This window comes from Belonocnema kinseyi, chromosome 9 (genome assembly GCF_010883055.1).
Source record: "Belonocnema kinseyi isolate 2016_QV_RU_SX_M_011 chromosome 9, B_treatae_v1, whole genome shotgun sequence".
In the NCBI taxonomy this organism is placed as follows: domain Eukaryota; kingdom Metazoa; phylum Arthropoda; class Insecta; order Hymenoptera; family Cynipidae; genus Belonocnema; species Belonocnema kinseyi.
This window is the reverse complement of record NC_046665.1, coordinates 55778534-55791180: the sequence shown is the minus strand read 5'-3', so window position 1 is coordinate 55791180 and position 12647 is coordinate 55778534. Positions and strand designations below refer to the sequence as shown.

Here is a 12647-nt window from a genome sequence, read left to right as displayed (position 1 = left end):
AAGGATAAGATTGTAAAAAATATATAGATGTAAACGGAAAGATTGTAAGGAATGGAAGTCATGTAAACCCTTAGGGGACACATTATGAATAAAGAAGATTTAAAACTGATATTTGTTATTGAAAACTATCATATCTAGTTAAAAATACATGTATTTTGTAAATGAACAGTCTTTTTAGGTAAAAAATTATTCTTCTTGGTTTAAAATTCATCCTCTTTTATTGAAAATGCAGCTGTATAGGTCAACATTATTCTAGCTTAATTGAGGGATAAAAAATTTGATAAAAACTGTTTTGTTGAAAATGAAGCCATTTTTGTATCAATTGAACTTTTTAGTGAAAAATAAACTTTTTTTAAGAAATTATATTTTTGGGTTTCACTTTTTAGTGAAAAATAAACTTTTCTTAAGAAATTATATTTTTGGGTTTGAAACTCAACTTTGTGGAAAATTCTTCCCATTGGCTTTAGGATTTAAACATTTCTTTGAAAATTAATGTATTTTGTTGAAAATTTGTATTATATGATAGAACTTCAATATCTTCTTGATGGAAAATTACTGTTTTTGGTTGAAAATTTTATTATATGGTTACAAGTTAATTTTTTTATTTGGAAATTTAACAACTTCCTTAAAAGTTAAAAATGTTTATTAGAAATCAATATTTTTTGAAGATTCACCTCCTTATTTGAAAATTAATTTGAGTTGAATTCTTCTTTGAAAATTCACTTTTTTTAAATTTATCATCTTAGTTGAAAATTAATTACTTTAGTTGAAAATGTAACTATTTTGTTGAAAACTTATTTTTTTGTTTTTCAGAATTCATTTTCTTAACTAACAATATCACTATTTCATGTTTGGTTGTAACTTGATGTTTTTGTTAAAAATTAATATTTTTTCTGGTTCAAGATTCATGCATTTTGTTAAATATTCTCTTTTTTGGTCAAAAATTAATATTCTTCCGAAATTCAACTTTTCCGCTAAAAATGCAACTGCTTGATTCTAAATTAATCTGGTTTAGTTATATATTCAATAATTTTGTTAAAAATTAAACTATTCAGTTGAGATTAAACTTTTTTCTTGAAAATTCATATTTTTGATTTAATATTAACTATTTCGTTAAAATTGAAACTATTTTTAAGAAATTCACCTTTTTGGTAAGAAATTAACTCTTTTGCTAAAAAATTAGATTTTCGGGTTGGAAATTTAACCGTATTGTAGATAATTCGTCCTTTTGGCTTTAAAATTCATAACTTGGTTAAAAATTGATGTATTTTGTTGAAAATTTGTACTTTTTGGCAGAAAAATCATTTTCTTTCAATTTTTTTCTTGTAAGAACAGGGATTTTTTTTTAATTTTCATTTAGAAAAATGAGTTTTAAGAAAATATTTCAAAACATTGAGAATGATTTCCTAAAATTCTGAAACAGTATTTTGAATATTTGAAAGCAACATTTATCATTGTGGCAGAATTCTTAAAAAATGTTATCAAACATTTAAAAAGCTTTAGAACTTTTTTAACAGTTTAACTTAAGCAAATTTAAAACAAAATGTAGATTTTTAAGGATATCGAACAAAAAATGAAGAAGTTTTCAAGGATTTTTAAACTTTTCGAGAGGATAACAATTATCCTTAAATATTTCTGGGAAAATTTTAAATGACTCTTCATTTTACTGAATTTATAATAGGGTAGAAATTTTTAAAATCTAAACCATTCTAAAAGATTTCTAAGGTTTTGGAAAGAATCCAAGTCATTGTAAAAGATATTAATGATTTTTAAACAATTTCAAAATTATTTCTTTCATTTCTAAATATTTTAAATACCTTTTGCAAAATATGGATTTTTCAAATATTGTTGAGATTTTCTATTCTCTTATTTGATTATGATGTTAAATTGATTTAAAAAATAATTTTAAATAATTCAAAGACTATAAAAAATGTTCTAAAATATATTGTTTCTTCTTTTTTAAATGTAAAAGTAAATGTTTAATTTGTTCCCTTTTTTGAGCTCTTTTTGCTCTGTGATCCCTGCTATTGGTTCATCCAGTATTGAAAATGATAGTTTTAAAGTTGAATAATATTGAAAACTAAATTGAATAGATGGACAGGTTTTGAAAAATCCTATTATATACATCAAAATAATGCGACCCCAAATATCGATTTAATTAATACGTGCGAGTGGCTGGAAACATCATCGCATATTTCAATGCCGCAAGTACACGCGTGACCGAATTCATGCACATGTTGCCAACCATCAACGAAGTTACCCCAACATTGCGCCTCGTCTGATGCAAATCCATTTTAATGTCCCGATTTGCTCACGTTTATACCGAGTGGCCAATTATTTCCAAAAGTATGTAATTTCATTTATTTTATTATACTTATTTCCCAATTTAAACATCCTAATCCCCGTAATTTGTCTGCTTCCTTAGTCATTTTATGAAACAGATTAGCTTTTAAACAAATAGATGATTTTTTACAAAAAACATGATCTATCAACCGAAAAGATTGATTTTCTACCAAAAAAGACGAATTTTCAAGAAAATATATGAATTTTTAATGTATTAGTTAAATTTTCAACTAACAAAAATCAGTATTCGACCCAAAGCGATAAATTTTCAACTAGAATGATAAATCTGCAACAATAAAACTGATTTTTTTACATCATCATTGACTTTTTTACAAAGAAGATTATTTCTTTTTAAATTCAATTTTTTCTGAAAAAAGTTCTTCACTCAGCTGGGAATAGGACCACAGAACTTCCGATTGTCAGTCTCGTGCTTTTCCCTTAAGTTACTATAGAGTCCAAAGAAGAATCCTTCTTCAGAAATACGCACGTTATTTGGCCGGGTATTATAAGTCAACATTTTCAAGGGTTAGATTATAGAATAGCTGGTACCACCCCTTACTTCATGGAAATTTTTTTTTTCAAAATCAAAGTATTGGAATATGAAATTGAAATAAATTTGAAGCGATTTGTTAAAAGAAAGCATTAAAATTATTTCTAATTACATTATCATAACGTGTCAAATATGGGTCTACCAAAAATTTGAATTTGTCATATTCAACTTACCATTGAATTGTTTTTAGACATTCTTCCTGGGAAAAAGAGTATATATACGAAAAATTTTAATCTTTTTAAATAAAATGGAACATATTTTGTGAATTATTTTCATCAGTATAACCAATTATAAAAATTTCATTTGTAATTTCTTTAAAGATGGAAAAGGGGTCTAGGTGCTTTAGAATTTGCAACGACTCTTTCTTTAACAACTTTAACAACTCTTTCTTTTTTTTGTAAGTAAAATGGCTTATATGAACCAAACAAACAGCAAAATATGTCAAGATATGTAAATAAAAGTTCAAATTACACTTATTTATAACTTTTTACCTTGCCGGGAATTGTAAAAGGACTTACACGGTAAGTTAAATACGGCAAATTCAAATTTTTTGTAGACCCACATTTGACACGTTATAATAATGCAATTAACAATAATTTTAATGCTTTTTTTTTAAATCGCATTGAATTTACTTCAATTTCCTATGCCAATAGTTTGCTTTTGAAAAAAATAATTTTCCAGGAAATAAAGGGGAGTGCCAGCTATTCTATAATTTATCCTTTTTAAGGAATATGTGTGTTATTGAAAAGGATTCTTCTGTCGATCTCTTTAATAGCTTAATGGAAAAACACCCGTCCGGAAATCGATAGTTCTGAGGTTTGATTCCCAGCAGAGTGAAGAACACGATCATTTTTGGGTAAAATTTAATAAAATATAAGTTTAATTTATAGCAGCATCTAGTCTGAAATGACGTTAAGAATTAATTTTATTTTTTGATGATAAAACAGATTCCTTAAAAGATTACTTCTTAACCCACAGAGGTAAAGTTTTAACGAAAAATGTAATAGGTGATATTTCATCCAAAACATATCTTAATTATATGTGTAAGAGAGTTGCATTCAACCAAAAAATACGAATTTTCAACAAAATAGTTGATTTCTCAACTAATATACTACTGAAAAAACCAACTTTTAATTATGTACATACATTTCTAATAAAAATTTTGATCTCTAATAAAATATTTCAGCTTTCAACCAAACATATAGATTTTAAAGCAAAAAACTTAATTGTCTAACAAAAGATCAAAATTTTAACAAAAAAAAATGACTTTTTATTTTAGGAAGACAAATGATCAACAAAAATAAAATAGTTAAATTTTCAGTTCCACCAAAAAGTTCCATCAAAAATATGAGTATTTAAGCAAGAAGATTGATTTTATACCACAAAGCCGAATCTTAAACAAAATAATTGAAATCAGAACCAAATAGTTGAATTCTCAACTGAAAAAGATAAATTTACAATCAAAAATACAAAAACTAAATTTTCAGTTGAAAAAAAAAAATAGTAATTTGTAACCAAATAGTTGCATTTGTAAGAAACATTTCAGTTTTTGACCAAAATATAAATTTTGTGGCAAGAATTTTAATTCCCTGAAAGAAAAACGAAACAAATTTCAATCGAGGGGTTAACAACTAGTAAAGTCAGGTGTACGTTTATAATTAAATCTCCTTAAGTCTCCTTAAATTTCTGAATTCACTCTAATTCAATGATATTTGAAAAAAACTTTAAAAGGAAGGTTTTCTTTTCTTATATAACGATTATTCATTATTGTATTAAAATATTCTACGATTCCTTTAGAGTGTAAACAAACAAGCTTTTTCAAATAGCGATCATTTGCATATCTTTATTTAAAATAATGTAATTGCAATATTCTAAAAATTGTCCGCCTAGGTCGAAAAATAACAACTATTTAGGCGCAAAACCTGTAAATTCCTGTAGATTCTTGTAGTTCTACTTTTTTTGTTCATTCTTCTAGAAATTTAAAACCCCAATAAAAAACATCAATATATAGTAAAATACAAGGAAACACTAAATTCGTATGAATGACAAAACAATTTTTAGTTTCAGGTAATTTTCGTTATAATTTATGGAATTTAATTGTAAGTTCTTGGAAAAATGTTTTCAGTTTTTTTGTATTTTTTAAAGGAAAAGGTGTTTGCCAGGGTTGTAAATCCCTGCAATAAAGTACCAGTATCAACAACATAACTTTTATCACTGTTCTTCAATATTCCCAGGTGGAAAAATGATTTATAGATTATACATAATGTGAAATATTATATATAATTATCATTTGTTTTATATAAAACAAATAGAAATGATAGATAATACTTTACACTAGATATAATTTTTCTCTCTGTGTTTCAACTTTTGTATTTTTTTGTGAATAACTGTCATTTTCAATAATAGTGTTTCTACGAGGTCAAACGTCAAGAAAATAGTTTTCTGTAATACCTGGTAGATTTTCAAAATAAAGTGGAAAGAAGAAATCTTCATAAACAGTTATACAAATTTTTGAAATGTAGAAACTTATATTTCATTGTTAATTTGTTTACTTTCCTACAACAAAACACAAGAAACAATCAAATATTTGTATTTGATTTCATTACAGTTGTAGAAATATTGCAATTTTTGTAAAAAAATTTTCGACAAATGAAATCATGAAAATAAGCGATAAGTGGTTTTTCAGAATATACTATCTGCTTTTACGATTATTAACTTTTTAATAACGATACAAAAACCTTATCTCTAAAATTATTGTCTGGCCCAGTGACAACACATTACTGGGCCAAGTGTCACTTTTACTACAGTAAACCATGTTTTATTTGAATAGGTCCAATGTTGAGCCATTTCTGGCAGTCTATATTGGCTATTTATATTTGCCGATCCTCCACCGATGCTTGGCCCAGTATCAGCACTTTATTGCGCCAAGTCTCCTTTTAGAACCTAAAAAATAACCCAAGTGCGAATTCCCGGAGCTGAATGCACGTCCCAGTGTTGGTCCAATTTTGGCAGCCAAAATGCGGCTAACGATATTGGGCCAATATCGGCATTTTAATTGGCCCAATGTTGCGCCAGTTCTATCAGCCTATATTGGCTATTTATATTTTCCGATCCTCCAACAATGCTTGGCCAAGCAACAGCACTTTATTGCGCCAAGTCCGAAAGATAAAAACACGAAAGATAAAAATATTTTGATGAAAAATCGTTAAATTTCATGATGACATTTTTAAGTTCTGTCATTAAAAATTTTGAATGTTTATGAAAAATTACATTTCCTGCCATTTCAAAAACTTATAAAGTAGCCAGCAGCGAAGAAAACGAAATATTACGGGAAGAAAAATTGTAATCGATTTAAAGTATTTATTAAAAAATTTTTGTATTGATATTCCTGTTAACAGTTGGTGTGTTTTGCATTTACATTAACTTTTCTGAATTGTACCTTATGAGGATGACTTTTTCACAAAGTTTCAACTTGTCGGTTTAGCGAAGTGGTTAGCACTCCCGACTGCTAGGCGATAGATTTAAATATATAGACATAGGTTTGATACCCCGTAGCGTTAGAAATTTTATTTGCAATATAATGTTCAAAATGTAATATATGTGTTAAATCTAAACAGGACTATTAATATTCATATTCAAAGTACTCGCAATACATAAACATTTATTTTTTAAATATCTTTTTTGCCATATCCTTAGACTATAGCAGTAGTCGCTAAAATTAACCAAAATGTTTAAATGAAGTTTCAATTCTTGAAATTATAAATAATATTCGAACGATATACAGTCGTATAACCATGAATGGATAAAGCAGATGCGTCCTAAGAAAAATTCAAGGATTTTTTATCAGTTTTTGAATTAACTCCGGCATCCAGGTTGGTCCGATATTGGTACCCAGTGTTGGGCCGACAATGGCAGTCAAACCTTAGCTGCCAAGTGCAGGCCATAGTCATCAATCCGGCAATGGCGCGACGATGACAGCTAGGTTTGGTTCAATACTGGTACCCAGTGTTGGGCCGACAATGGCAGCCAAACCTTGGCTGCCAAGTGCAGGCCATTGTTATCATTCCGTCATTGGCGCGATAATGACAGCCGAGTTTCGGCAATATTTTTGCCGACTATGGGCCAATGTTGGGCCGTATTGACTTCCCACTTGGGTATGGAAACTTGTTCAAGGTAGCAAAAAATACGCTTTTTATCTTTTTTCTGTTAAAAGTTGAATTTAAACAATTGTCAATTATAAAAAAATAAGGAGTTAAATACAATTGGAAAATTCACTCTTTACATTCCGATGTTTTTAGTAAATACACGTAATTGGCTTACACGTAATTATGATTTTCTATATTTTCAGACAAAAAATTGGATCTAAAGAAAAACAAATTGTTTACGCAATTTAACCGAGAATACTCACTCTTCAAGTTAAATAAATAGAGTATAGAATTTATGAAATATCCTTCATTAACGATATTCTATGAGAACATTTTTTTCTTAAATGATTAGGCAGTGATATCGGCGAGTCCGTGACAATCTCCTGAGCGTCAAATCTCCCGCAAATGAGCGATGAGTAACCTGAAAAAGCGCCTTCCAATCAGAGCACAAGATAAAAAAGTTGCCATTTGAAAATTAAAAGAAACACATTTTTAAAAAATACCCCAAGTGCGAAGTCAATACGGCCCAACATTGGCCCATAGTCGGCAAAAATATTGCCGAAGCTCGGCTGCCATTATCGCGCCAATGACGGAATGATAACAATGGCCTGCGTTTGGCAGCCAAGGTTTGGCTGCCATTGTCGGCCCAAGACTAGGTACCAGTATTGAACCAAACCTAGCTGCCATCAACGCGCCATTGCCGGATTGATATCTATGGCCTTGAATTGGCAGCCAAGGCTTGGCTGCCATTGTCGGCCCAACACTTGGTACCAATACTGCTATAGTCTAAGGTCTAAGGGTATAAGAAAAAAAGGTATTTAAAAAATTCATTTTAATTGATTTCGAGTACTTTAAATATAAATATTAATGGTCCTGTTTAGATTGAATACATATATTACATTTTGAACATTATATTAAAAATAAAATTTCTAACGCTACGGGGTATCGAACCTACATCTATATAACTAAATCTATCGCCTAGCAGTCGGAAGTGCTAACCACTGCGCTAAACCGAGAAGTTGAAACTCTGTGGAAAAGCCATCCTCATAAGCTGCAGTTAAGAAAAGTTAAAGAACCAAATTTTAAGCTCTCTTTTTCTTATTATTTATTATTATGCGACGTTGTACAAATATAAAATACACGAACTATTAACAGGAATATCAATACAATAATTTTTAAATATATAATTTAAATCGATTACAATTTTTTTTCGCGTAATATTTCGTTTTTTTCCGTTATAGCCGACTTTACAACTTTGTGCAATGGCAGGAAATGTAATTTTTCATAAATATTAAAATTTTTGAATGACAAAACTTAACAAATTTCGTCGTGAACTTAGATAATTTTTCAATACATTTTTTAAATATTTAGTGTAAGATTTGTTTATTAGTTGCTGAAAGTGAAACTTGGCGAAATAAAGTGCCGATTCTGGGCCAAGCATCGGTGGAAGATCGGCAAATATAAATTGCCAATATAGGCTGCCAGCACTGGCTCAACATTGGGCCGATTTAAATATAACATGGTTTGCCATGTTAAAAGTGACACTTGACTACGGTTCCCGTACTAAAAGTGACACTTGGCGCAATAAAGTGCTGATACTGGGCCAAGCACCGGCGGAGGATCGGTGAATATAAAAAGCTAATATAGGCCGCTAGCACTGGCTGAACAGCGGGCCGATTTAAATAAAACATGTTTTGCCGTGGTAAAAGTAACACTTGGCCCAGTAATGTGCCATCACTGGGCCAGAATTTGGCTGATCCTCGTGAAACATTGTTCCCCGTACTAAAAGTGAGACTTGGCGCAATAAAGTGCCGATACTGCGCCGAGCATCGGTGAAGGATCGGCAAATATGAATAGCCAATATAGGCTGCCAGAACTGGCTCACTGCTGGGCCGATTAAAATGCCGATATTGGCCCAATAACTTTAGCCGATATTCGGCTGCCAAAATTGGACCAACACCGAGCCGTGTATTCAGCTCCGGCAATTCGCACTTGGGACACTATCGCCACCCAATACAACTCGAGCTCCGAGTGGTGGGACCTTTTTCCAGATACTCATCACTCATTTACGGGAACTTTGAGGCTTGGAAGATTTTTCACTGATTCGATATCGGCACCCACAAAAAACTTTTCAAACCCAATAGAACATGAAAGACCAAAATTTTATATTTTCTATATGCCCGAATCGTTTTGTACTAAACAAAATTGAGTTTAAAATTCAAGTAATTGATTTCATTTTGAATTAACTTATTTTGAATTTTTTATTACATAAATGTTTACTCTTAAAAAATTACAAAAAATGAAATAATAATTTTGTAGCACTTCTCATCCTTTTTAACTTGTGAAAAATTGTAAGAATAGATTGTACTTCAGTTTATGATTTTACATTACAGATGAGAAAATAATGACCTACATATTCCAACCCTTTTTTCTTTGATAACTCTTGTAAAATAATATTACTAATTAATATTCAGTGTAAATGACTAGTACTAAAACACCTATAGCTTTGACCAGTCCATGCTTGTTTTCAAAACAAGAACAGCTCTTAAATATCTAAAGAGATTATGGACACTAAAAACTTAGTTTCCGGTCTAGCGTTTTTAAAATGCAGTAATTAAATAGTACTTACATGTAATGTTCTTAAAATATCATCGTAAAATTCCTGTGGTGTGTCTCTTAAAATTCGTGGAAGGGCTCCTTGAACTATCGTATTACTACCGATTATTCGTTGACTTAGACATTGCAACCCCTTACGAATCTGTGAAAAAAATGTATACTAATCTATAATTTACATTATTTTTAAATATATTTGATATAAAAATAACTATAATGAAGAGTGAGTCAAAGTAAATATCACACGCCCACTTTGACTACACTTACTTCCCCTTCCTTCCCCTACTTCACCTAAAATCCCTCCCATAATTACCTCCCTAACCCATCTCCTCTACTTCTGCACGCCTCACTACCACTCACTTCTTTTCCACTGCACAGCTTATTTCCCCTCCCATATACCATATTACCATTACTTCCCCTGCTTCGCCTACTATCTCTCCCCTGACTTCTCCCTTCACTTCCTTCCCCTTCTTTACTTTCGCACCTCACTACCACTCACTTCTTCTCCGCTACACTTTTTAGTTGCCTACTACCCCTCCCCTTATCAACCAACACATTCCTTACATCTCCTTCCCTCTTTTTTCCTCGCCTTCCATACATTTACTTTGCACTCCTCACTCATTAACTCCCCTGACTCGTCACAACCCCCTCACTTCTACTACTATCCCTTCCTCTACATCCTGATTCACTTCTTCTCCCTCCTCTACGTTTCCACGTCTCACTGCCCCTCATTTCGTTACCCATTCCCCATCACATCTTCACCCTACTCACAGTTACTTCTCCACTACACCTCCATTTATCACTTATCAATTTTCTGACTTCCTTTTACCTCATTTGAACTTCTTTTCCAGACTTTGCTTTTCTACTTCTCACTTCTTCTGACTCCTCTTACTTCGCCTTTTCTCATGCCCCTACTATCACTCTCACTTTGCTACTGTCTCTCCCCTCACCACCCATCCATATTATTAATTCACCTTCCCTCTTTTACCCTCATTACAAATTTTTTTCTTTCCCACTCCTTTCTTCTTACTTCCTCTTACTGGAAAAAACATATGAAGGTTAAATAAAGAGCAATCGATCTTAAACAAAAATAAGGAGATTTCAACAAAAGACTTTAATTTGCTACCAATAAAGATTTTTCGGATTTTAAAGAAGAGGAAAACGAATTTTAAACAAAGCAGTAGAATTTTCAACCGAAATTTAATTTCCAACAAAATAATTCCTTTTTCTGCCAAAATGTTAGAATTTTAAATAACCAAAAGAATTCACTTTTAATCAAAAGAAGTTTTATTTTCAACCAAGCAGATGATTTTTGAATTAAAATTAAAATTTTCCAACTGATATCATTAAATTTTCAGTTAACAAAAAAAATTATTTAAAAAAATTATTCAGCCAAAAAATGAATTTTTAACAAAGGACTTCAAATTTAAGACATGTAGTGGATTTTTCAATAAGTAAATATGCATTCTTAACGATACAATATTGCGAAAATAAAAATTTTAAACCTTCAAAAATTAAAAAGTTTAAACTGAAAAATTGCATTTTTATGCTTTTGGAGCTAATAAAATGTAAACTAAAAAATGTGCTTTCTATCACTGTTATTTTTAAGCTTGAAAACTGAAATTTTAAAAAATATTATTAACCCTTTAAGTGTTGTAATTCTAAAAAATTCTAAAATTATCTGTTCTTCAATTAGAAAATGTCAGAATTAATCAATTCATTCATGATGCATTAAAAACTGAAAAATTCTAAACTTTGTTTAAACATTGAATTTCCATACAAGTTTGATTAAAAAGTCGATTTTAGCTTACCTAAAAGTGCTAAAATTTTGAATTTCCATTATACTTGCATAGGTTTGTTAGCCATATAACTATGATAAAAAATAGAGAGAGAGAGAGAGAGAGAGAGAGGGAGAGAGTCTCTTAAATTAAAGACCCTTTTCATTAATTACTAGATTAAGAAATTATAGAAGGAGAGAATGAAAATATGAAGATTGAAATTCGTCTTAATAGAGGTGAGTAATCCATAACCGAAAAAGTTCCTTAATTCTTCTCACTTCTTTTAATCTTCGCGGGGAAAATGAATTACTCTCAAACTGTGAAGCTTTGCCAAGACGAATTTAAATGGTGAAATTAATCTTTAACCAAGTGAACTCTAATAGTAAAGTTGGCGTTTCTCCCTTTATATTATGCCTCATTTATATCCAAGAGAGTTTATAAATTTGCAGCATGTTTTATCAAAAGAAACTCACCTCCTTCTCTAAAATATTCTGTCGGTCGTGGATAATAATCCAGCCCATTCTCCATCCAGGAACGAGAAACCTGCACAAAGAAAACAAATAACAAGAGTTGCAAGTTGAAAATATTGAAAAATTATGTTAATCCAAGCCGGGTTGGCTTCATGCATCGTTTGTAAGAACAAAGATAAAAAAATCGATATGGAATAATAGTACGAAGCTATATAGAAAGAGGCAGTGATAGGTAAGTTACCTTTTAAAAAAATATTTGTCCTTACAGTTACATCACTAATAAAGTAACTAATACATTTTTAGTTACTTTGTTTAGTTTTTATGCTATATGTTTTGCATGTTTTTGGAAAATATAGTACAATATTGTACTAAACATACCATCTTAACCAAAAACAAAGACTCTGTGTGCCACAATACCCTAAGTCCCACATTATCCCATCACCCGCATTGCCCTTATGGCCCTTATTGCCTCATTACCCACATGGCCCTATGACCCACAGTACCTAATGTCCAATATTACCCTAGGATCTACATAAGCCACGTCCCACATTATCCATAGCCCATGTTACCTAGGCCGCACATTATAAATGTTCCACATTGTCATATTACAAAATGTGATATAGTTTCATATGTTTCGTATTACCCCATACGAGGGTGGATTGATAAGTTTCCGGCCTGACCAAGAAAAACAACGTTTTTAAGAATTTTTTTTTTTTATTTCTCAACATAATCTCCTCCAAGGTTGATA

At 30.7% G+C, this 12647-nt stretch overlaps 1 protein-coding gene across 1 annotated transcript in view; it reads right to left on the bottom strand.

Moving 5' to 3' along the window:
* LOC117180382 (tyrosine aminotransferase) overlaps positions 1–12647 on the bottom strand; it is a 71689-nt gene that overhangs the window by 13738 nt on the left and 45304 nt on the right. Inside the window, exons 7-8 of the mRNA XM_033372860.1 lie at positions 11903–11972; positions 9668–9796 (exon numbers count right to left, since the gene is read on the bottom strand). Coding sequence (XP_033228751.1) covers positions 9668–9796; positions 11903–11972 — 199 coding nt within the window. The remainder of the gene's footprint in view (positions 1–9667; positions 9797–11902; positions 11973–12647) is intronic.